Source organism: Silene latifolia, chromosome X (genome assembly GCF_048544455.1).
Source record: "Silene latifolia isolate original U9 population chromosome X, ASM4854445v1, whole genome shotgun sequence".
In the NCBI taxonomy this organism is placed as follows: domain Eukaryota; kingdom Viridiplantae; phylum Streptophyta; class Magnoliopsida; order Caryophyllales; family Caryophyllaceae; genus Silene; species Silene latifolia.
In genome coordinates this window covers 289,690,894-289,714,308 of record NC_133537.1, presented here as the reverse complement: position 1 = coordinate 289,714,308, position 23,415 = coordinate 289,690,894, and the positions used below count along the sequence as shown (strand labels likewise).

General features: G+C 36.7%; 2 protein-coding genes across 4 annotated transcripts; both read left to right on the top strand.

Moving 5' to 3' along the window:
- The first annotated feature begins 9,621 nt into the window (after positions 1-9,621).
- Positions 9,622-16,531, top strand: LOC141616866 (putative alpha,alpha-trehalose-phosphate synthase [UDP-forming] 7). Of its 2 annotated transcripts, XR_012531062.1 has the most exons (5): positions 9,759-10,011; positions 11,325-13,523; positions 13,832-14,105; positions 14,969-15,613; positions 15,724-16,531. XR_012531062.1 is itself a non-coding variant. In XM_074434026.1 (4 exons), the coding sequence occupies exons 2-4, from the start codon at positions 11,542-11,544 to the stop codon at positions 15,299-15,301; spliced, it is 2,589 nt and encodes an 862-aa protein (XP_074290127.1). In that variant the 5' UTR covers positions 9,622-10,011; positions 11,325-11,541; the 3' UTR covers positions 15,302-16,531. The 2 variants fall into 2 exon arrangements, 1 of the variants encoding a protein (XP_074290127.1); XM_074434026.1 differs by having other exon boundaries at positions 9,622-10,011; positions 14,969-16,531.
- Positions 16,532-18,511: 1,980 nt separating this feature from the next.
- Positions 18,512-22,572, top strand: LOC141616865 (zinc finger BED domain-containing protein RICESLEEPER 1-like). Of its 2 annotated transcripts, XR_012531061.1 has the most exons (4): positions 18,512-18,706; positions 19,652-21,722; positions 21,994-22,132; positions 22,230-22,572. XR_012531061.1 is itself a non-coding variant. In XM_074434025.1 (3 exons), exons 2-3 carry the CDS (start codon positions 19,682-19,684, stop codon positions 22,047-22,049), a joined length of 2,097 nt encoding a protein of 698 aa, XP_074290126.1. In that variant the 5' UTR covers positions 18,599-18,706; positions 19,652-19,681; the 3' UTR covers positions 22,050-22,572. The 2 variants fall into 2 exon arrangements, 1 of the variants encoding a protein (XP_074290126.1); XM_074434025.1 differs by having other exon boundaries at positions 18,599-18,706; positions 21,994-22,572.
- Positions 22,573-23,415: the final 843 nt, after the last annotated feature.

Below are 23,415 nucleotides of genomic sequence, written 5' to 3'. Positions count from 1 at the left end.
CGACTGATACGCGCTGTACAATAGCTTCTGATCTTCGTGCTCTGGTCGATCGACCATGTAGGTCGGTCGATCGACTGGAGTAGCTGGTACTTGGCTCCAAAAGCTTCGTAAATTCGTCTTTCGGGCCTCGATAAGCGCACCAAGTTTGCTTCCAGAGTAAATACTTCATGTCAAATGCAATGCCTAGTACTCGGGGAAGGATTTAGCTCGATTTCTACTCATTTCCGCATAAATCTGCAATATTACATAAAAATACGAAAGTAGACGAAATGGGGCAAATAGTAGCATAAACTACATAATTGAGCTCTGAAATGCGTGTAAAATTGGGTGTAAAACATCATATAAAAGACACGCATCAAACTTCCTCAAACCAAACCCTTGCTTGTCCCCAAGCAAGAACTAGACTCGATCCTAAAACCTAATGGAACGAGTTCAATCTCAGAGCGAAATGAAACTATAAAGCCTAAATTAGTTTAATGCAATAACTAACAATCAACTAGCAATATGAATCATGCAAACGAGTTATGTAGTCGTTAAAAACTGCTGAACCGTCAACTGTAGAGACTTATCATTTTGGACTCTCACGGGTCGCTCATATCACACAATAAACACAAGGTGAATATATGTAAAGATAGAAAGAAGCAAATGTAATAACTCTCACCTAACTACGACCTATAAGAACATGCCTGCAATCTAATATGAAAATAATCTCTACAACCATACATATGCATTCCAACCAAATAAATGACCATGACACATGCCGAGGTAAATTTGGATATGTGAGGCTATGGGTAAGAAGAGGCAAAACAATTATGGGAATGTGGAGGCATAGGTGATCAAGCTAGTACCTAAACAAAACCATATGACAACATCCAACTTCTTGCTCAAGATTTTTCAATAAAACCAGTGCTAATTATCAAGCACTAAACTCACAATCTCCAATAGATGTAACTCCCCAAATGATGATAATAAAGCATGGGAATAAAATCACCGACTAACCAAAACTCCAACCATGTGATTTTGTTTTTTTTTTTCCTTTTTTTTTCTCGGGCTGCAGTCGATCGACCAAGATGGTCAGTCGATCGACCGGATTATACAGTACAACACTCATTTCCTCCTTTTTTTCTTTTCGAATCATTTTTCTTCTCTTTTCTTTTTTCTTTTTTTATCTTTCTCCTCCTTCATTCTTTCATCCAACATCATCTCAATAAGAGCATATGCAACCAAAAATAATAAGAACATTCCCAAAGACTAATACTACTACCTTGACAAAGGCAGGCTGAATATAGGATGTAGTAAAAGGGACAAAAGGCTATTTTTGGCTTTGTGAAGCTTATGGGCAAAATGAATAAAGGGTACCTCTTCCACATGTGTCAACAAACCACAAACCGAATGCATACAGGTATTAAGCAGATTAAGTTCATATTTATGCATATTGATATAACATGTCTCACAAGGAGTAACTACTCACAATCATAGATGAACTGGTCATGAATGACACCAGTTATAGGCTCTAAACCCCAGAAAATGATGTAGTTTACCAAAAATCAAAGTCAAGTCTCAAGTTCATCAAGAAATTTAACGAAAACTCGTAGACTATGCATATATGATTCTACTAATAACATGTCAATTAGCAAGGCTTAGGCACAAAACAGCTGAAAATGCAATGTCATCATTGAAATACTACCGTTCCGACTCGACCTATATGCTAAAATAAACATGCATTTTTTATTTTTTTGAAATTTTTCAATTTTTTTTTTTTGATTTTCTGTATATAGGAAATGAAATAAACAATGCAAACTGAAATGCAATAAACGTGAAAGAGAAATGCAATAGAACATGTGAATGCAGTGCAAAACCCTTCCCCAAACCAAATCACACAATGTCCCCATTGTGCAAAATCATATAATGAAATAAAAGGGAAACGGGAATTTGCGTGAAAATTAACTAAATAAGACATGAAAAGGACTCGGAAACTCACAAGACTTTAAGCGCAGCAAAAGGAAACCTCCCCAAACCAGCGTGAGCTAGGAGATTTCAGTAGCCAGCAGTGCTACCAAAAAGTACCAGAAAAGTACTGCGCGTAATTCCGAGAAAACAATTTATTAAACGCAAAATTATGTGTAAAATAAAGAAACGGAAGAAAACAGAAATGAGTCGGAGAATAAAGTGGGGAAAAGACTCCCTCAACTCCGCAAATCGACCAAACACAACAGGGGAATGATCGAAAACAGGTACAGCAGCGCTGGGCGGTCGATCGACCACATCACCCAATCGATCGACTAGAGTGAACAGGAACAGAAGCTCCTGGAATTCGCAGCTCAGTCGATCGACCATAGGAGGCAGTCGATCGACCGAAAACCTGCTGTAAGTTCTGATTTTCTTCGAATTAGCTCAATAAATTGAGCCAACATGGTCTATAAACCTGCAAATACACATAATAACGCGCCCAAAATTGCGCAAAACCTAAATGTAAAGTCTAGAGTCTGTAAATCCTAAGCAAACTAAATTAAAGCGAAGTCTCGCGCACACAAAAGCGATAAAAAGAGTCTAACAAAAGCAATAAAAACGAATGTTTTTGAAAAAGTCTTAATCAACTAATAGTTGATCAAGAACGGACACGGAATGGCCCACTTGCTCGGCTTCTGGCTATAAGAGGTAGCCTCTACAGTGCTCATCTTCTCAGCTGGGCTCCTAGCATTGCCAATATCCGCAGAGCTCAACGGATCAACACCTCTGATATCTTCCCAGTCAATGACCTCGTCTGGCTCGTCAAAATCTAGACCAGACTCCGTCATTTTGACTGGCTCCTCGCCAGGCTCCTCATCTGTGCCATAGCTAAGACATCCTAGACCGCCTCTTTGAACAATTGGCTCCTTCACAGCTGGAGCAACATGCGGCTCTTCCTTCCCCAAACCAGCTCCTGTAATATCTAAAACAGAAGAATCTTCCTCCAAGTTGCTCCCAATCTGGGGCGGAGGTGTTACAATAGGAATAGGCATAGAGGCAGGCATGTCAGAAAGCACAAAATAAGATTTCTTTTCAGAAATCACATTACAAGTGACTGGCCACATAGGATCTTTCTTCTTAGCTGTCTGGGCAAAGACAATGGAATGTTTCCCTACTTTGAAGGTCAATGTCCCTGAGCCAACATCTATAACTGCACCAGCAGTGTGCAGAAATGGTCTACCCAAAATGATAGGAATGTGGGCATCCTCGGGAATATCTAACACAACGAAGTCAACAGGGAAAAAGAACTTTCCTATTTGCACGGGAATGTCCTCTAAGACTCATATAGGCTGGACCGCAGATCGATCAGTCATCTGTACTGCCATGTTAGTAACTGCAAACCTAGTCAATTTCAACTTCCTATCAAAACTCAAAGGCATTACACTAATACTGGCTCCTAGGTCACACAAGGCCTTCTTAATAGAAAAGGTGACAATACTACATGGGACTGAAAAGCTACCTGAGTCTTCTAGTTTGTGAGGTGCAGTATGGGTCAAATAGGAACATGACTCCTCAGTTAGTGTGACAGATTGCACAGTACCAAGTGACTTCTTTTTAGACAAAAGTTGCTTCATAAATTTCATGTAAGCAGGCACTTGATTAACCAATTCTAAGAAAAGAACTTGCACATTTAAGCTACGAATAACATTTTCAAATTTGTTAAATGATACATGTTCCTTTGTCGGTACTAATCTCTCTGGATAGGGGGCTGTAAGAAGCAACTTAGCCCTCTCCTCTAAGTCTCTCATACCGGCATCAGTGGATTTAGGCTGAAAATCCACTACCTTGTCTTTGTTGTAGCTTGAACCTTCTTCAGACCGTCTAAAAAATGAACCATTAATCGTCATCGGGTCATACTTTGGAACCGGGACTGACCCATCAACATTTGGGTCTTGCCTCAATATTTTCGGAGTCGTCGTACCCCGAAATAAGTGGTCCCTCAAGTTATCTGGCATTGGAGGACGAAAAGGTTCAACTTCAGCAGCGTGATCAGTCGATCGACCATGAGTGTCAGTCGATCGACTGGCCTCCTCAGAACCAGAACCTGTGACTGGTCGATCGACCAGGTGTATCAGTCGATCGATATACCTGCTAGTCGCCTTTTTTTGCCATTGTTCGTTACTGCCTTCCTCTTACTTGGTTCGCCTCATCTTTTCCAGTAGCTTCCTCGACCATAGCAGGCCCATCAAGGGTAGACCCACTCCTCAAAGTAATTGCATTAAGAGTCTCTTTTTGATCCGGCTGCGATGGTAAATGCCCCGGAGCTCGAGTTGCACTTTTGCTAGCCAATTGAACAATTTGGCTCTCCAACATTTTCATCCCGGCCTCTCTAGCTTGGGACTCCTTTAGCAACAAATTTTTCAACTCAGTAAAATCGGAACTTTGGAGCTGCTGCTGCTGTGGGATATACGGAGGCTTTTGATATGGCTGTTGCTGCTTATGAGGGGACACATAGTTCTGCTGCTGCTGTGGACCCGGATTAAGGACATTCTGGTTGGTCCACCTCAAATTGGGGTGGACATTAGAGGAATCGGGATATGTACCAGTCTGCCTATAATGTTGAAAGGCAGCACATACTTCAGTCGAACTAGGAGAAAAATCCGAAACATGTCCCTCAGCTCCACACCTCTTGCATATAAAGGGACCATCTGAAACGGCATTAACTTTATAAATCCCTCCTTTTTGGGATCCCCCAAAATCTATCTTGTCAAACCTCGCAGTAAAGGCTTCTATTGCAGCTACAGCAGGAGATTCAGCCGATCTTCTCTGATTTCCTCTAGAATTCCCATGCTCAGCTTTATGGGTGGCTATGTCATCAATGATTTTCCACCCCTTTGTCTCACCACTATTTTCTTGAAATATCCCATTAGCTGCAACATCTAGGATAGCTCTCTGATCATCATAAAGACCATTGTAGAATTGGTTGCACAGAAACCACTTCTCAAACCCATGGTGCGGAATAGTTCGCACCAGTCTCTTGAAACGGACCCATGCCTCATGAAAATCCTCATCAGGACCCTGTTTAAAGCTCGTGATTTGAGCTCTAATCGCATTGGTCTTCGAGGCAGAGAAATATTTCTTATAAAACGCTAAGGCCAATGAATTCCAATCAGTAATCCCATTAGCAGCTCGATCCAGATCTCGGTACCACTCCCTAGCAGCATCACGGAGCGAAAATAAGAACATCGTCTCCTTCACCTGATCTGGAGTCACACCTGCTGGTGGGGGTATGGAGCAACAGTAGTCAATGAATGTCTCCATATGCTTAGCTGCATCTTCATTTGCAGCTCCCCCAAATTGGTTTCTCTCAACCAAGTTAATATAAGCCGGTTTTGGTTCGAATTTCCTATCTGTCCCAGCTGGCAATGTGAATCCCTTGTAGAGATTCTCAGCTTTCGGCTCGGAGTGACTGGCTATACTAGCTTCTTCAGCCATATCTAGAGATGTGACGGTCTCAGCTGATGAAGTAGAAATAGGAGATGAAGGTGGGTCCTCCTCGAATAGCTCATTCTCGTAGTACTTGGACAGAGTACTCAGCTCTTCCTCTGTCGGCAATACTCTAGATGATCGTCTCAACTCACGCAAAGTCTTCTCAATCTCAGGATTGAACGATAGTAATTCACCACCCCGTGACCTGCGCATAAGAGGAAACTACAAGTAGAATATGAGAATAGTTTAAGGAACAGATGTCCCTTAAACTGAGAAAAGAATAAAATAAAAACAACTAAAAATTTAAACAATTGCCTCCCTAAGAACGCCAAAAATTTGATACCGTCGTAGAGTACCAAAGATAAATTTATAATTCCAAACTACTACTATAGATAGTGGCAGTCAGGGTCGAACCACAAGGAGGCGATGCAATTAATAGTTGTCTAATTTTAATCTTAAAGTAACAATTGTGAGGGCGATTTGATTTGAGTGAAACTAATACTAAAGGCAAGGAAATTTAAAAGTAAACTAAGCAAATGAATGAGCTATAAATAGAAATGTATGAAATCAAATAAAAAGGGTGTTAAGATGGTCGGTTCACTGTAGTTTCGGCGGCAGTATCCTAGGTAAGTCTAAAACAATCACGTGAGACGGGAAAATAAGAAGTCCTCTCGGTCCATTCTTAACAGGTAGCATCTTTCGATCTAGCTACGGGTCCCTAATATCACTAATGCTAACTTTCGTCCTGAAAAGTGATTTAAAAGTCTAAATTAACTTATCTCTCGATCTTATTAATTTAGTCGTCTCAATTAGGTAGTCTATTTCCCTCCCCTATCTTTCGATCTTATCGGGTCGGTCAATTCCTAAACATTCAACTAGTCGCGTGCACTCGATTCGTCAAATATAGAAATTAAATTAATTAAAACGAAGGTAATCTCACGTGGCTGGTCGATCGACCAAGTAGGCCAGTCGATCGACCATGGCGCGATTTCAGGTCTACTAATTTTACGCCGCCTACACTACAATTCCCCTACATCTTAGCACAAAGGGGTTTAGCTACTCATACTGGAAATAATAACAACAATAAAATCAACAATTAAAGCATTCGAATTCATACTTAAATTATCTAAATAAGAAATTGACATGAAAAGATAATTGGCTTTGGGATATCTACTCTAGCAATTCTATACTACGAACGAATTAAAACAGCGTATATTAAACGAAGGAACAGGAAATACCGTAGAGAGAATTGAAGAGGAAAGATCAAAACCGAATGAAAAGAAAACTTTATTGATGACGAAATAATCTCAAGAACCCTAATTATTTCCTTAACTAACTGATAACAATGACTTGATGATAAAGCTTGATGATAATTCTGAAAACTAAGGTTACGTTATATAGGAATATTACGTAACTATTATTCCTAAACCTAATTACAATAGGCTTCGGAATTCTCGTTCTATTAATTCACGTCAGAATTAACGGTTTGGTCGATCGACCAAAGCAGCCGGTCGATCGACTGATACGCGCTGTACAGTAGCTTCTGATCTTCGTGCTCTGGTCGATCGACCATGTAGGTCGGTTGATCGACTGGAGTAGCTGGTACTTGGCTCCAAAAGCTTCATAAATTCGTCTTTTGGGCCTCGATACGCGCACCAAGTTTGCTTCCAGAGTAAATACTTCATGTCAAATGCAATGCCTAGTACTCGGGGACGGATTTAGCTCGATTTCTACTCATTTCCGCATAAATCTGCAATATTACATAAAAATACGAAAGTAGACGAAATGGGCCAAATAGTAGCATAAACTACATAATTGAGCTCTGAAATGCGTGTAAAATAGGGTGTAAAACATCATATAAAAGACACGCATCATCAGGCGAGAAAGAAGGTGATAGCAGTTGTTATGGCAGCATTGATGACTAACATTTGGTGGTGTAGGAACAGATGCAGGGTGGACATGACTCTTCTTAGACCCGAGATGTTAGTTAGACAGGTTCACAATGAAGTTAGGCTACGACTTGCTAGTATTAAACTTGGAAGTAAGAATAGTAAAGCATTGAATTGGATTGACATGATTTGTAAGCATTAGGATGAGCATATTGCTTATCTTATAAAATGTTGTAAAGGGATTGGTTAATTATTTAATGAGAAACTTACTTTTCCCAAAAAAAAAAAATTGATCTGATAATTGGGTCTTTCCATATCCTCTTACTAACAATATTCATGCCGAGAGTACTCGTGATCTTAATCTTTTGGTTCTTCATAACCCTGACAAACAATGTGATATTTGTAAACTATGCCATTTCGTGAATAACGATATTGTTAATCAGATAACTAATATTTTTTTTTTTGCTAAAATGCAAGCTTCATTAATAATTATCTTGCAATTACACATGCAATTTTCAAGAGATAGCAATGTCTAAAGCATATTACATCAATACTATATATTAAATCCAGAAACCAAGGGACTTCCATGTAATTAAAGAAAGTTATACAAATTAATTATACTATATAGTTTTAAATCACTAGCACCGTGTGATGGACCCGATTAAGGGATCTCAATGCAAATATTATTAAGTTTGGGTTAAAATTAAATTATATAGAAACTTGGTAATTTTCCTAAATATTTGTAAGAGACTAAGACTAAAAGAAAGAAGATGTTGGTAATTTATTTTTCTAAATATTTATAGAAAACTAGAAGATGCTCAATTTTCTTAAAATAAAATAATTAATTAGTATAAACATGTACACTTATGCTATTAATTATTAACATCATAAAATTATATATTAAATTTAAAATCTATGCAATTTTATTAAACTTTATAGTTTATTAGATGTATAGAGATGTTAATTATTTAACATACAAAAATATAATATAAGTAGGTTATAAATAATTCAAGTTAGATTCCATAATATATAATATTGCATAATTGTTTCGATTTGATTTAATGCATATATGTAATATATTTATATAAATATAGAATCCTCTTAAAATTGCATGCTTAAGTAGTAAAAGTAATTTCGTCATTAAAGAAAAGAATTGTAGTAACATTGGATATAGTTATATGATAGTAATCACTCATTTGAATACTCATTTGAATAGTAAAAGTAACCAAATTATCAGCGAGATTAGTGAAAGTGGTAGAAACAACAACGGGAGTAGTGAAATAATCAATATTAATGCGGCAATAGTGAAAGTAACAATAATTACGGCGGGAGAAGTGAAATTATCAATATTAATGCCGGCAGTAGTGACAGTAACAATAATAACGACGGGAGTAGTGAAAGTAACAATGATTACGAGCAAGTAGTGAAATGTTATTACTATTGTTTCATTAATAAGAGTAAAATATTAATAGCGGGAGTAGTGAATTTGTCTCAAAATTTATTTCATCGTAATTTTAGGATATGTCATAGAAAAATATATTAATGATAAATTTACGGGTTATGCAACTTTAACTAATTTTATTTAATGAAAAAAAAAATTAATGGTAAATAGAGGTAGCCCGGGTGAAGCCGGGCACCAATACTAGTTAGTCGAGCATGTAGTAACCATTGTTTATCCCTCAACATCAAACCATGTTGCTTATCATAACTAAACTAACTCTTCATCATTTCCTAGATGTTCCTAATTATAATCTTAGGCTTCAACAATCTGAGCTTCCTTACGTTGCATCCACAAGTTGTACCAAACTCTAAGGTGCACGGTAGTGACAACTCTTTTCTTCATTCTAGTAGCTCTTTTTGATGATAAGCCAAATAGTTTGGTCCTTCATAGCACATTCAAGCCACCCCTGAGGCAGCCTAATAAACCTTCCTGGTATACGAGCAATCTTGGAATAAATGATCATGTGATTCTGTACTCATACCACATACACAACACAAATCATCTAAAGCACTAGCTAATTGATGCAATCTGTCTTTCAGCAGCAGGGCATTATGCATAATTAGGGCATTAATAATAGACAAATTCCAAATGAGGTTTATCTAATGCCACATCATTAAACACACAAACCTTTCTAACAACAAATCTCAATACAACAATAGACAAACCTCTTAAATATAGACAACTTTGAACAACATTGCAAATATCGTATCACCATCCATGATGAATTGATGACATGATATTTTCCCTTAGAAACAAAAGTGGACTAGTAGGATAACACAACCCCAAAAGTCTGAAACCCCACAAAAAAGCAAAAACAAGAGCGTGAGTGAAATACAACCACAAAGAGTAAAACAGCCCTATAATGCCAGCTGGACATAGCAACGAAGCAAATCAAAGCTTCCCAAAACCTTATCCTCTTTTTTTTCCTCAACATTTTTCTAACTTTTGTCTCCTCTCTCTCTCTCACTCTCTCACTCTCTCACCAAATATATATACATACACTTAAACAACTCCACCACCTTCCTTAATCCCCTTTTTTTAATCATTTCCCCAATTTTATCAACTATAATAACACTACCTCCTCCACTTTACCCTAACCCTAGATCTATCTATCCATCCATCTATTCAATCCTTCTATTTTTCGAATTTATTGTTTCATCCTCTAATCAATCGTATCTCAAGGTCAGCATCCTTATTTATCGATTTTATTTTCTCTTTAGTTTTTCTCAGATTGTTTATTTAAATACGAGTATTTATTACCATGAATTTCCTGCTGTTTTCATGTCTGATTTTTTCTATCGTAAATAACTGATTGAGACGGAGGTAGTAAAGTATAGGTTATAGAGTAGGAAAACATTGTTTTGAGTGCCAGAGGTAGTGTAGCGATTTTCATGTGTTTAGTTTACGGAATAAATCGGGCGAATGAGGGGATTAAATGAGCTGAAATGAGTAGGTGGAGTGTTTTAATGTGTGCGGGTAGCTGAGGATATTCATTGTTATTGTTATTGGAATTAATTCGGCCGAAAACAGTAAGTACTCCCTCCGTCCCACTCATTTCTTTCCTTTTTTTTTTTTTTTTATTCTTAGTGACGGTATTTTAATCAAAGGTAAACTAAATGATTGAGTAAGTATTGAACTTAATGAAGTAGAATTAGTTAGGGAGCAGACTCAGTGTACGTCCGAATCTTTAATCACCATGCTCATTCATCAACTGGATATGGGTTTGCAACATTTCTATTTTAAGATAGAGGTAACCTAGGGAGAGAGAGAAAGTGGGCAGGTGTTTGTTAGTTGCTCTACTTGCAAGGGTAGTAGAGGAAAAATGCACATGCAATTCCCGTATCTCAATAATTGTGCAGTACCACAATGTTAATGTTGCAGACCTGTGAATTGGGGGTAGTGTGATATTAGCTTTAAATTTGGAATGGAAGTAGTAAGAGTTGCTCGTAGCACAATTGGGGTTTGGTATAAGTTTATGAGATTTTGGCCACTTCCATTGTGCCTGTTACTTTTAATCAGTGACTTCCCTATATCGCTATATTGTGACTGTTAAAGCAATAAGCAACCACGGTCCGTACCATATTTTTGTACCATGGCTCTCATGGGTTAGCTGCTAACTGTATTTCTTCTTCTTTCATTCCTTATACATTTGAGTGTGGGATCATAGATAATATACTTACCTGGTTTTTCGTTGGGTCTTGCGTTAGTCATCACCAGTCATGTTTGTCAATTAGTGGTAATTGAAAGACAAACATGAGGCTGTTCGTATTTGTCAGTGAAGCTGTATATAGCAAGGAAAAGGATGTTGTTTGAGAATTAAGTGGGGTTCTGGTTTGGACTAGATCTTTATTTCGTTTTTAGGCGCTGTTTGTTTTTGACATGCTATTAAATTCTCTTTTACTTGGCTTTTTCATAAGCTTACACTCCTTACTGCATCTTCACTTTGATTTATCTCTCTTTGATTAGAGAACTTATTCTTTTGTGATTGTTTTTAGGAACTATTCTGCGTTTGAGAACATAAGGTGTATGCATTTAGGCAGGACATTTGCTTTATCTATCCTCATGTCACATGGCTAAGAAATTTGGAGGTGAATAATGAGAGTATAGTGGTGTGTAAGAGAATAAACATTGGTCTAGTTAATTTGTGCATTGAGCGTTTTTGGGAGGACGAAACAACAGTTATTGGTTGAGAAGAGAAAGAAGCTTGACAAGATGATGTCCAGATCTTATACCAATCTATTAGATTTAGCATCGGGTAACTTCCCAGTGATGGGGCGGGAGAAAAAACGGCTCCCAAGAGTGATGACTGTTGCAGGAGTGATATCTGAGCTTGATGATGATCAAGCTAATAGTGTTTCATCAGATGTGCCATCATCAATTATACAGGATCGTATAATCATGGTATCTAATCAACTCCCAGTAAGAGCAAAGAGAAGGCCAGATAATAGGGGTTGGAGTTTTAGTTGGGATGAGGACTCGTTGCTTTTGCATGTGAAGCATGGGTTGCCTGAGGACATGGAGGTTATCTATGTTGGATCTTTGAATGTGGAAGTAGATTTGGATGAACAAGATGATGTATCACAGATCTTGCTGGAGAAGTTTAAATGTGTCCCTGCTTTCCTGCCTAATGATATTCATACGAAATTCTATCATGGCTTCTGCAAGCATCATCTATGGCCTCTTTTTCATTATATGTTACCCTATTCAGCTAGCCATGGTACTCGATTTGACCGCTCTTTATGGGAAGCTTATGTGGCTGCCAATAAGATATTCTCCCAGAGGGTGATTGAAGTGATAAATCCTGAGGATGATTATGTCTGGATTCATGATTACCATTTGATGGTGCTACCAACTTTCTTGAGGAGGCGATTCATCAAATTAAGGATGGGATTTTTCCTTCATAGCCCATTTCCTTCTTCAGAGATATACAGGACTTTGCCTGTGAGGGAGGAGATACTCAAGGCGTTGTTGAATGCGGATCTTATTGGATTTCATACCTTTGATTATGCTCGTCATTTCCTTTCTTGTTGTAGTCGAATGTTGGGTCTGGAGTATAAATCGAAGAGGGGATATATTGGTTTAGAATACTATGGAAGGACTGTCGGAATAAAGATAATGCCAGTGGGAATTCATATGGGGCAGATTGAGTCTGTTCTGAGGCTTGCTGATAAAGAATGGAGGGTGCAGGAGCTTAAACAACAATTCGAAGGGAAGACTGTTTTGCTTGGGGTGGATGATATGGATATTTTTAAGGGTGTGAATCTGAAACTTTTGGCTATGGAACAAATGCTCAAGCTTCATCCCAAATGGCAGGGAAAAGCAGTTTTGATTCAAATTGCAAATCCTGCCAGAGGAAAAGGCAAGGATCTTGAGGAGATTCAAGCTGAAATCCAGGATAGCTGTAAGAGAATTAATGAAACATTTGGGCGCCCTGGTTATGAACCGATAGTTTTCATTGACAGGCCTCTGTCTTTGAGTGAAAGGGTTGCGTATTACACTGCTGCCGAGTGTGTAGTTGTCACTGCTGTCAGAGATGGAATGAATCTCACTCCATACGAGTATATAGTATGCAGGCAAGGAGTCTCTGAATCCGACTATGGCTCATCATCTAGTAAGCCCAAGAAGAGCATGTTGGTTGTATCAGAATTTATAGGGTGTTCTCCTTCTCTTAGTGGTGCTATTCGGATAAACCCATGGAACGTTGAGGCAACAGCGGAGGCAATGAATGAGGCTATATCCATGAATGATGCTGAGAAGCAGTTGCGGCATGACAAACATTATAAATACGTTAGCTCACATGATGTTGCTTTTTGGGCAAGAAGCTTTTTCCAAGATTTGGAGAGGACCTGTAGAGACCACTTCAGACGGCGTTGCTGGGGAATTGGTTTGGGATTTGGTTTTAGGGTAGTAGCACTGGATCCTAATTTCAGAAAGTTGACCATCGATGCCATTGTCTCTGCATTCTCCAGGTCCAAAAGTAGAGCCATACTACTCGATTATGACGGAACCATGATGCCTCAGACATCCATAAATAAGACACCTAGTCGAGAGGTGATGAGAATTATCCACTTACTTTCTGAGGACCCCAAAAACACTGTTTTTATTGTCAGTGGAAGAGGAAGGGATAGCTTAGGTAAATGGTTTTCACCTTGCTCGGAGGTCGGCATTGCAGCTGAACATGGATACTTCATGAGGTACTAACCATGCTAACTATACTTGTTTAGTTATACTACTCCTTCCTAGTACACTGTCTCCTTTTGAGTTTGATGATCAACTTTGACTATTAGTCTCTCCAAAAGTATGGGATCGTACAATGTCAAATTTGTCACATGTGATTTAGCAAAATGAGTATTTTCATGTCACCTTATGCAAAAGTTGTAATTACGGTATATTTTGAGAAAATAGTGGTCAAAGTTAACTACCTTTGTGTTGCCATGTAATTGGGATGGAGAGTATTTTTGTTGTATCCTTTACTTATACACGTAACTTGATATTTGGTCAGATGGTCTGCTGAGAGCGAGTGGGAAATTTGTGGTCAAAATTGCGATTTTGGATGGGTACAGATAGCTGAACCTGTGATGAAACTATATACAGAAGCAACAGATGGTTCTTACATCGAAACAAAAGAGAGTGCTTTGGTTTGGCATCATAGAGATGCAGACCCAGGTTTTGGTTCGTGCCAAGCAAAGGAGATGTTAGATCATTTAGAAAGTGTGTTAGCCAATGAGCCTGTTTCAGTGAAAAGTGGCCAGTACATCGTTGAAGTGAAGCCTCAGGTTTGTCTGGTTTATACTTTTTTTTTTTCTGCTGTTACATTCAGTTTCTATGACAGCATCATGGGCAGTAATGAATTATTCAGTTGTTGATAAAGAGTTGATGTTAATGGTGTCCTATCTTATGCTCCCTCTCTCCCTACAGATAGTTTCTTTTGCAGTTTTAGACAGTCTTGGCCAATAGTTTACTTTTTATTTTTGGGCATGTTTTGATTGCTGGAAGAGGAAGGTAGGAAGTCCTAGCCCACTTTCATATACTTGCATAAAAATACGAACCCAAAATTAATGTAAACAATTTTCGTGGGTCAAAGGGAGTATGCGTTGTGGATTCAACATGTCAATGAATCTGAATAATGCTTTATACTGGCTAGGGAAGGTCACCTTACTGGTTCACAAGTATGTAAAACTGTTTTAGAAGTATTTGATATGCAATGCTACTAATAGCTGATCTGATCAACCTCTGAGGTTGATGAAACATGGGGTGGTCCTAAGAGAGCTGTTAGATGATAGATTTGAACATTTGTACTTGTAGAATAGGTTCAAAACTAAAAATTTGTCCTGCGTATGTTTGTATGTTTATATGATCCATTTTAATAATTGTGATTCTTGAGCATTGTTTTTGATTATTTTGGTAAATTACCCCGAAATTCCTGGTCCATCCTATATTTTAATCTGAAATCTTTTTTAGAAACGTTAAAAGTGTATTCATAAACCATAGCTTTTGTTTTTATAAGAATGGGCTCATGAATCGCTTATCAAAATTGTTTAGTAACAACCATAAAATGCTCTTTTTTTAATTGTTTCTGAATTTTTGTGTCTCTGCGTCTTATAAATTCCGTTTTTTGTCTGTTTTATATGTAATTCAGGGAGTGAGTAAAGGTCTAGTAGCAGAGAAGATATTCAACCGAATGGAGGAGATTGGAAAGCAGGCTGACTTTGTACTATGTGTCGGTGATGACAGATCCGATGAAGACATGTTTGAGTTCATTGGGGGCGCTATTAACAATGGTATCCTATCCTCAAATACTTCAGTTTTTGCCTGTACTGTTGGACAAAAGCCGAGCAAAGCAAAATACTACTTGGATGACACTCTTGAAGTCATGAATATGCTCGATGCCCTTGCCGAAGTTTCAGACCCTTCTCCGTCCATCGATATTGGGTCTATCGACATTGGGTCAGGAACCCCAAGCCCAGCTTGATGTCTTCTTCACTGTTTGTTATGGCTGAACTCGAGTTGCCTGACTTTCGAAAAGCTTTCAGTCTTTCGGGCCACAAGGCGTTGAACCTGAGAGCCCATGGTGTTTATAGAAACAAATGCCAACATGAGAATATTTGTTTCCAATTTGAAAAAGGCGATCATTGATAAGTGGGAGACTTGGCCGCCTCAATTGTACATAGAAGGTCACCGGGCTTTGCTATTTATCCAATTATGCTGAAAATATTGGTGTCAATATTTGGAGCTTTTTTGGACTTGCTACCTGGTGGGTAATTGACTGCATAACCGATATCTGGTAATAAGGACTTGTTGAAATTTGGTATAGATGTGCTAGAGAACTTTTTAGTATTGTTTTCTAAATTGAGTTATTTTTTCCGTTGTTGAATTCTTGTTGGTGAACCGTAGACATTGGTGAGTGACACTTCAAGACTGTGAATTTTGGGTTACCGATTCTACATGCAAAAGAATGCTGCCTGCGTATATGAAGCTGCTTGGGGACTTCCACTTAAAAAGTCTGCTTACTGAGTTGGTGTTTCCGGTGTTGCCCCGGTTCTGTAATTCGCCCATCTTGGTTGTATATAGCATTGTGTTGCTCATGTTGACGGATTAACTAGTATTTGGTAGTTTGTCTCTGAAGCTAGACCCCCTGTTCCTTGGACACTTTGAAGGCCGGAGTTGTCAAAGGCTGATCAGACTTGAGGAGCTCAATCAGCAGCTATAGCTCCATAATTTGGTGACCAACCTTGAGCTAAACCAATACCTGATGTAATCCAACTTGTCTCAACCCAGCTTGTACGATTATATCGTAATCCACCTGGAATGACTGCTGATAGTGACTCGGTTAGTCACTTCACATTGAGTCCGCTTAATAATGCATAAACATCGTTAGCTTTGACAGTTAAAAATGTTACCTGTGAATCTGTGATCGGAACTGTAACACTGTGTGCAGTCGTGCTGAACCTCTGGATTTTCCAAAGACCTAATAACGCATCTGTGGGAGTTCACTGGTACCATTACCATACTAACAGCTATAGGCTATAGCCTATAGGTATAAAGTCGATCAACGTCTACAATTAATTGAGATTACTAATTTTGAATGTTATGTATTTTTCTTCTTTTGGTGTAAGTTTACCATTTTGTCTCTCATTTCGTCTCGTCTCTTTCTTTTCTCAAGTACAATGGTAAATTAGTTGGAACTAGCTTATCATTGCCATATCATAGTTTACTAGTTTATTTTTAAGCTATCAATTCATTTCAATAGTTTAGCTTAAATTTTAACTAGCTTGACTCAAATTTTAATAAATCAAAACTAATTTTAATTGGTTGTATTTTAGTGGTAGGGCTTGGTTTAAGTTATCCTACATGGACTTGTCCAATTGTTTAGCCACTGGCTTGTAATTTCTTAAAATGTCAAGCAAGTCTCTAAGGCAAACCATTGAACTTGCTTACAAGCTACAATACACACCGTCACACTCCATGTCGTCGATCCGCCCTCTTGCGTTGGCGCCATGTTTGTGCAACAACGATCCTACATTCATCCAATTTGGTTAATTTTTTTCCATTTTAACCGCATTGTCATTAATTAATTTGTTATTTAAAACATTTATCTTAAAAGAAATTGAATTTGGGATAAACCAAGGGTAATGGTATTTTCACAGCCTTATTGTATTAAGCAACGGAAAATTAGCCTAACGATAGTGGATTAGTGGCCCCACATCGACATGTAAAAGCAAATTTCAGTGTAGCAATAAATAACCCCCGCGGCATTATCTCTACCCTAAACAAAAAGGAAATAAGAATAATATTATCGCTATTCAGAAAAAGATTAAAAAATTATTATTCCATAAAATAAATTTATATTATTCCATAAAAGAAAATTGATCCGGATCTAATAATAACCCAAATAATCCACACCCATTTAATTTAAGGATAATGATACGGCGCCACCGGATGGCGCTCAATATTAATCCATAAAATAAATCAACTTCTTTAAAAAATAACAATGACATCGTAGAATTATTGTTTATTTAACTTAAACAAAAACGATATTATTATTATTCCATAAAAGAAAATTGATGAAGGCCCTGTTCTTTTGGACCAAATTGTCAATCAACTTAATGGAGTGAACTAAATCGAATCAACTTAATGGAGCCAATCAATCAATCAATCGATCTCGAATCAATCAATCAATGAAATCAAATAATCATAATAATAATAATAATAATAATAATAATAATAATAATAATAATAATAATAATAATAATAAATATTAATAAAAATAATACCAATAATAATAATAAATATTATTATAATATTATTCATTAATAATAATAATATATTAATATAATCTAATAATAATAATCTAATAAGATATATAAAAAATAAAATATTAATATAATAATAATAAATATAGTAATAATAATAATAATAATATATTTGTAATATAAATGATAACATTATTAATAATAATATAATATATTAATAATAATAATAACTAAAAAATAAATAATAATAATAATAGGTCTAATATAATAACTTATTAATATAATAATATTAAATATAATAACAATATAATAATAATAATAATAATAATAAATATATGATTAATAATAATAAATATATGATTAATAATATTAATAATAATGAGTATATTAATAAAATAATAAATATTAAATAATAACTTATTAATATAATAATATTAAATATAATAATAATAATAAATATGTTATGAATAATATTAATAATAATAAATATATTAATAAAATAATAAATATAATATAATAATAATAATAATAATAATAATAATAATAAATGTATTAAATATAAATATAATAATATAAATAATACGAATTAATTATTAATAAATATAATAACAATATAATAAATATAATAATAATATAATAATAATAATAATAATAATAACAATAACAATAGTAAATACATTAATATAAAAATAATAATGATATCAATAAGAATAATAATAGTAATGTTGAAATAAACTAATATGAACCTCAATTGAATCGAATCAATCGAACTGATCCGAATCAATTGAAATTAACTAAATCGAATGGAAATTAATCAATCAATCAACTTATTAAATCAAATTAAGTCCAAAAGAACAGGGTCGAAGTCAAAGACAATACAAAGACCCAAACCTAATATTAACCCAAATAATCCGGACTCAATTAATTCGGAGTTGGTTACATCACAACAATTAACACATCTAATTACAGTCATCTTCCGTATAATTAATTTCCCAATCTGGGTTTTCAATCCCGGACCCCCTTTTTTACCCATTAATTCCGGGTATTTCATCTCTTTTTTTAATACAAACCCTAACCCTAATTTCACCCGGACTCTCCGTCCGACCCATCAGATATTTCACCCGGTAAGCACTTTTTTAATTCATGTTTTCGGTGATTTTCCTTCTTTCAATTAATCGGGTCGGGTTATTTTGGCGGGTCTTGTGATTTTGGCTGCATTTGTGATTATGGGCATGGCATGGAATTGATGTTGTAGTTTCATAATTGTGGAATGTTTGTTGGATAATATTACATATTGGACCCGGATCCGTTTACTTGTTGAATTGTTGAATGTCGGATAATGATTGATTTGAGCCTCATTGCTGCTGAAAGTTTCAACCTTTTTGGTTTATGTGGACGTGGAACCCTGGTTTCGGATTCATATATTAGAAAGCTTTTTCTAGTTAAATTAATTGATTAAAATATTTTGCATGTTAGAATGTGAATTATTGGTTTTAGTTAATTAATTTTGTACGTATACAACCAAGTCATAATTCATATTCATTGACGGAATGAAATACGGAGTATGTAATATGTAATGAGTCCGTCACACGTTACACACATAAAATGGCCTCGTTATTGCTTTTGTGTTTTGGTTTTGTGATTCGATGACCGTGGCGAGAACAGTGAAGACAGTACATCACTCTTGGGATTGGGTTACTGTTTGTTTGTTAATTATGGATTATGGATGATTACTATAGATCTTGTGGATTGTTTTCGTTGTCTTTCATTGTTTTGTGGATTGCTACAGATAATTTTTTTTTTTTTTTTTTTTTTTTTTTTTTTTTTTTTTTTTTTTATAATACCTCATTAGAGACGGCCAGACGGGGTGCCTTATTGGGGTAATGACATATTGTAAATTTGTAATGCGTGTTTTTATGCATCTGATTGTGCAAGTTATGACGTTTGTTTGTGATAAAGTTGAAATTGCATAAATTTGAACTGTGAATCATGATATATGTTGGTCATTCTTGATATTTTTATATTTTTTAATCATGAAAATTTGGTTCGTACTGTTGCTTATTTTGCAGAATTTTACGGTATCAGGCATTCAGGCCCATATGATGGAAACAACGTCAAATGAGATAGTCCTTAAGACCCATTTGATGGAAACAACGACGTCAAATGAGATAGTCCTTAAGAAACCGAAAAGGTTAACGTCCGTTGTCTGGAATCACTTCGAGAGAATTAAAAAGGCTGATATTTGCTATGCCGTTTGCATTCATTGTAATAAGAGATTAAGTGGATCAAGTAACAGTGGAACAACACATTTGAGGAATCATCTGATGCGATGTCTGAAAAGGTCTAACTTTGATGTCTCTCAGTTGCTTGCTAAGAGAAGAAAGAAGGATAACACTGTTACAGTTACTAGCTATTTTGATGGTTCACAGCAAAAAGATGAACATATTCCACTTGCTACAATAAAGTATGATCCAGGGCCTAAAAGAGTCGAGCCTATCTCTGTTGGGAACACAAAGTTTGACCAAGAGCGAGCTAGAATGGATCTAGCTAGAATGATAATATTACATGGTTATCCATTAGCCATGGTCGATGACCTTGGCTTTAAGAGGTTTGTGAAGAATCTGCAACCAATGTTTGACATTCCAACAAACAGTGTCCTTGAGCTAGATTGTATTGCAATTTATGCATCCGAAAAACACAAAGTTTATGGTGTGCTAAACAGATTACATGGCAGGATTTGTATATCTGTTGACTTGTGGAATTCACCTGAAAATGCTAGATACCTGTGTTTGACTGCACAGTATATCGACGAAAAATGGAAATTACAAAAGAAAATACTAAATTTCCTCATGATTGATGCTGCTCATAGTGAAGACATACAATCTGAGGTGATTATCAAGTGCCTAATGGATTGGGACATAGAAAGGCGAATTTTCTCCATTACATTTGGTGACCTTTTTACCAATGATTACATTGTTTCGCGAGTCAAAGATCATCTATCTCAGAATAAGCCCCTTTTGTGTAATGGTAGACTGTTTGATGTGCGTTGTGCCGCACATGCACTTCGGTTGATGGTTGGAGATGCCATGGATGCCCTGCATGAGGTGATACACAAAATAAGAGAAAGTATTCGATATGTTAGAAGCACACAAACTATGCAAGGAAAGTTCAATGAAATAGCCCAACAAGTTGGAATCGATAACGGGAAGAGCTTATTTGGGGATTGTCATATGAGATGGGACTCAACTAGTGTGATGCTTGAAACAGCTATGGCTTATAGAACGGCATTCTCTCTGTTGCAGGAAAGTGATACTGCCTATACGTCAGTTCTATCTGAAGAGGAGTGGGAATGGGCAAATTGTGTGACTGGCTACATAAAGCTTTTTGTCGAGATAACCAATGTAATGACAAGCAACAAATCATCCACTTCAAATATATACTTCCCTGAGATATGTGATGTTCATGTGCAGTTGATTGATTGGTGTAATAGCTCTGATGAATTTATCAGATCCATGGCTTTGAATATGAAACACAAGTTTGACATCTATTGGAGTAAATGCAGTTTATCATTGGCGATAGCAGTAATCGTCGACCCCAGATTTAAGATGAAGCTGGTTGAGTATTATTACCCCAAGATTTATGGCAGTGATGCTCAAGAATATATCAGGGAAGTGTCAGATGGAATTAAAGAGCTTTTCAATGAATACTTGATTGGTTCAACATCGATTTCTGTTGATCACGGTGTTGGAAGTAGTGCCAATGGGGTTAGCAGTGAATCTCGGGATCATTTGAAAGACTTTGATATGTTTCTCAAGGACACTTCACATGGCCAAAATGCAGTCTCGGACTTGGAGAAATACTTGGAGGAACCTGTTTTCCCTCGTAGTCACGATTTCAAGATCTTTGATTGGTGGAAAGTTCATACCCCAAGGTATCCAATCTTGTCTATGATGGCACAAGATGTGCTTGGAATTCCTATGTCAACGGTCACATCCGAGTTGGCTTTCAGGACCGGAGGCAGAGTTGTAGATCAGTATCGCAGCTCTCTAAGTTCAGAAACCATGCAGGCTTTGATTTGCACTCAAGATTGGTTGCAGGCAGAAAGTGAAAGTAGAGTACATGATACCATGTCTCTGAAAGGTTAGTTATTGTGCACGATGACTTATCGACTTGTCCTGTTAAAGATACACAGGCTTATGATAAAATTACCAGTAGACAAACCCATTTTTTCTTATATATGAGGGTACTTATTTGTCGTAGTTTTTAGTGGGCTGATGTGTATGTGGGTAGAGTTATGAGTTAATTGGATTGGGTACATTATTATATTAACGTAAATCAGTCCTTCACGAGACTGTTTGTTTAACTAAAAGGGGTTTTCACCATCCTTTGATTGTGCTTATGTTCTGTGCAGAATCTATCCCCTCATCGAGTTATTCTCCTGTGCCATTGTGTATTGAAGCTAACTAGTGCTCTTTATGTGGTATGCTTTCCAACACGTCGTCTGTTTTAGATGCCAGAAACTTGTGTACGATGGTCTTACAATGATTGGTGTACGGTCCTGACTCTCGAAGCTCCTAATTGAAAAAATACATCACATCTTGCAGTATGATCATCTTACCCTAGACTTGTTACTCATTCTTTGGACAGAATAATTTCGCATCATGACTGGTTTAGCTCGAGTCATTACGGCGTAGCAGGGCAAATTGGTTCACACCAAGCAATGTTCAAGAGAATAAGTTGCTCTCGACATTGCGGATTTGGAGATTTTTTGCTTCTCATTTTGTAAGGATCTGATGACAAAATGAAGAGAGTTTAATCTTTATCCATTTTGTTGGTTTGGGGTCAGTAATACATTCTCATATCTGAATTATTCTTCCCAAGTAAAACAATAAAGTATTAGGTGTTAATTTAGGTAATTGCTTCCTCTTAGTGTAGGGAAGTTTTGAATATGTATAAATGGATAATTTGATCCAGTAACATTATTTTATTATATTATTTATACTTTTCTTTTTTTGTGTCGTTTTCATATTATACTAACTCAAAATTTTAGGTACACAAGGTGTACAACGTCATTTACTCATTGCATACTCCAGCTAATAAAGAGTCTCCTTTTTTCTTTTTTGAGAAACCCAACATGGGGTTTAATTGATTACTATCAAAATCAAATCAACCGCAGCCAAAGCCGCTATGTATCGAGGTACATCATTGTCCAGGCATGTCTACCAATAGACCAAGGGCCGAAATGCGCTAGGGTATGAGGGAAAAGGTCTCCCCATGAACTCGTCACCATCGCCCGATCGATCCGACTTTGCTTTTTTGCATGTCCAACTTGCCCATTGTCATAAGTAAAGTCATACCCACCAAAGGGATGTCACATAGGTGACCTTCATCTATTGCATTGCGGAAATTATTTATTTGCCACAACTGTCTCGATCCTCCTTCATCTCATTAGAATATAGAACTTCATTGAAGTCACCTATGCATAACCACGGTTGCAGACTCAGCTGCCAATAATCAAGTTGTTGCCATGATAAATGAAGATAAATGACGGTCTTGCGCAGCGGGCCAATCATAAAAGCCAGTAGCATATTGTAAACTATAGTCAAAATCATCTCTCCACATAATTGTCAATCCTATCGACCGTCCCACTCTATCAACTTCCACCCCATCAAACCCCTCAAAGTGCCCTATTAATTTCCTCATATCACAACTATTCAATTTAGTTTTATATAAAAATATAATAGCCGGAGCCTCCCGCGAATAAGGTTTTCAAGAACGCCTACTATATCAGGGTTGCCCAACCTTCTGCAGTTAAGGCTAAACAAAGGGAGGA

Bases quoted from the DNA above. Each gene is read 5' to 3' on its own strand.
- LOC141616866 (XM_074434026.1), top strand. From the start codon at position 11,542: ATGATGTCCAGATCTTATACCAATCTATTAGATTTAGCATCGGGTAAC. The intron at 13,524-13,831 runs GTACTAACCATG...ATATTTGGTCAG, and splicing joins GAACATGGATACTTCATGAG to ATGGTCTGCTGAGAGCGAGT. The intron at 14,106-14,968 runs GTTTGTCTGGTT...TATGTAATTCAG, and splicing joins TCGTTGAAGTGAAGCCTCAG to GGAGTGAGTAAAGGTCTAGT.
- LOC141616865 (XM_074434025.1), top strand. From the start codon at position 19,682: ATGATGGAAACAACGTCAAATGAGATAGTCCTTAAGACCCATTTGATG. The intron at 21,723-21,993 runs GTTAGTTATTGT...TGTTCTGTGCAG, and splicing joins TGATACCATGTCTCTGAAAG to AATCTATCCCCTCATCGAGT.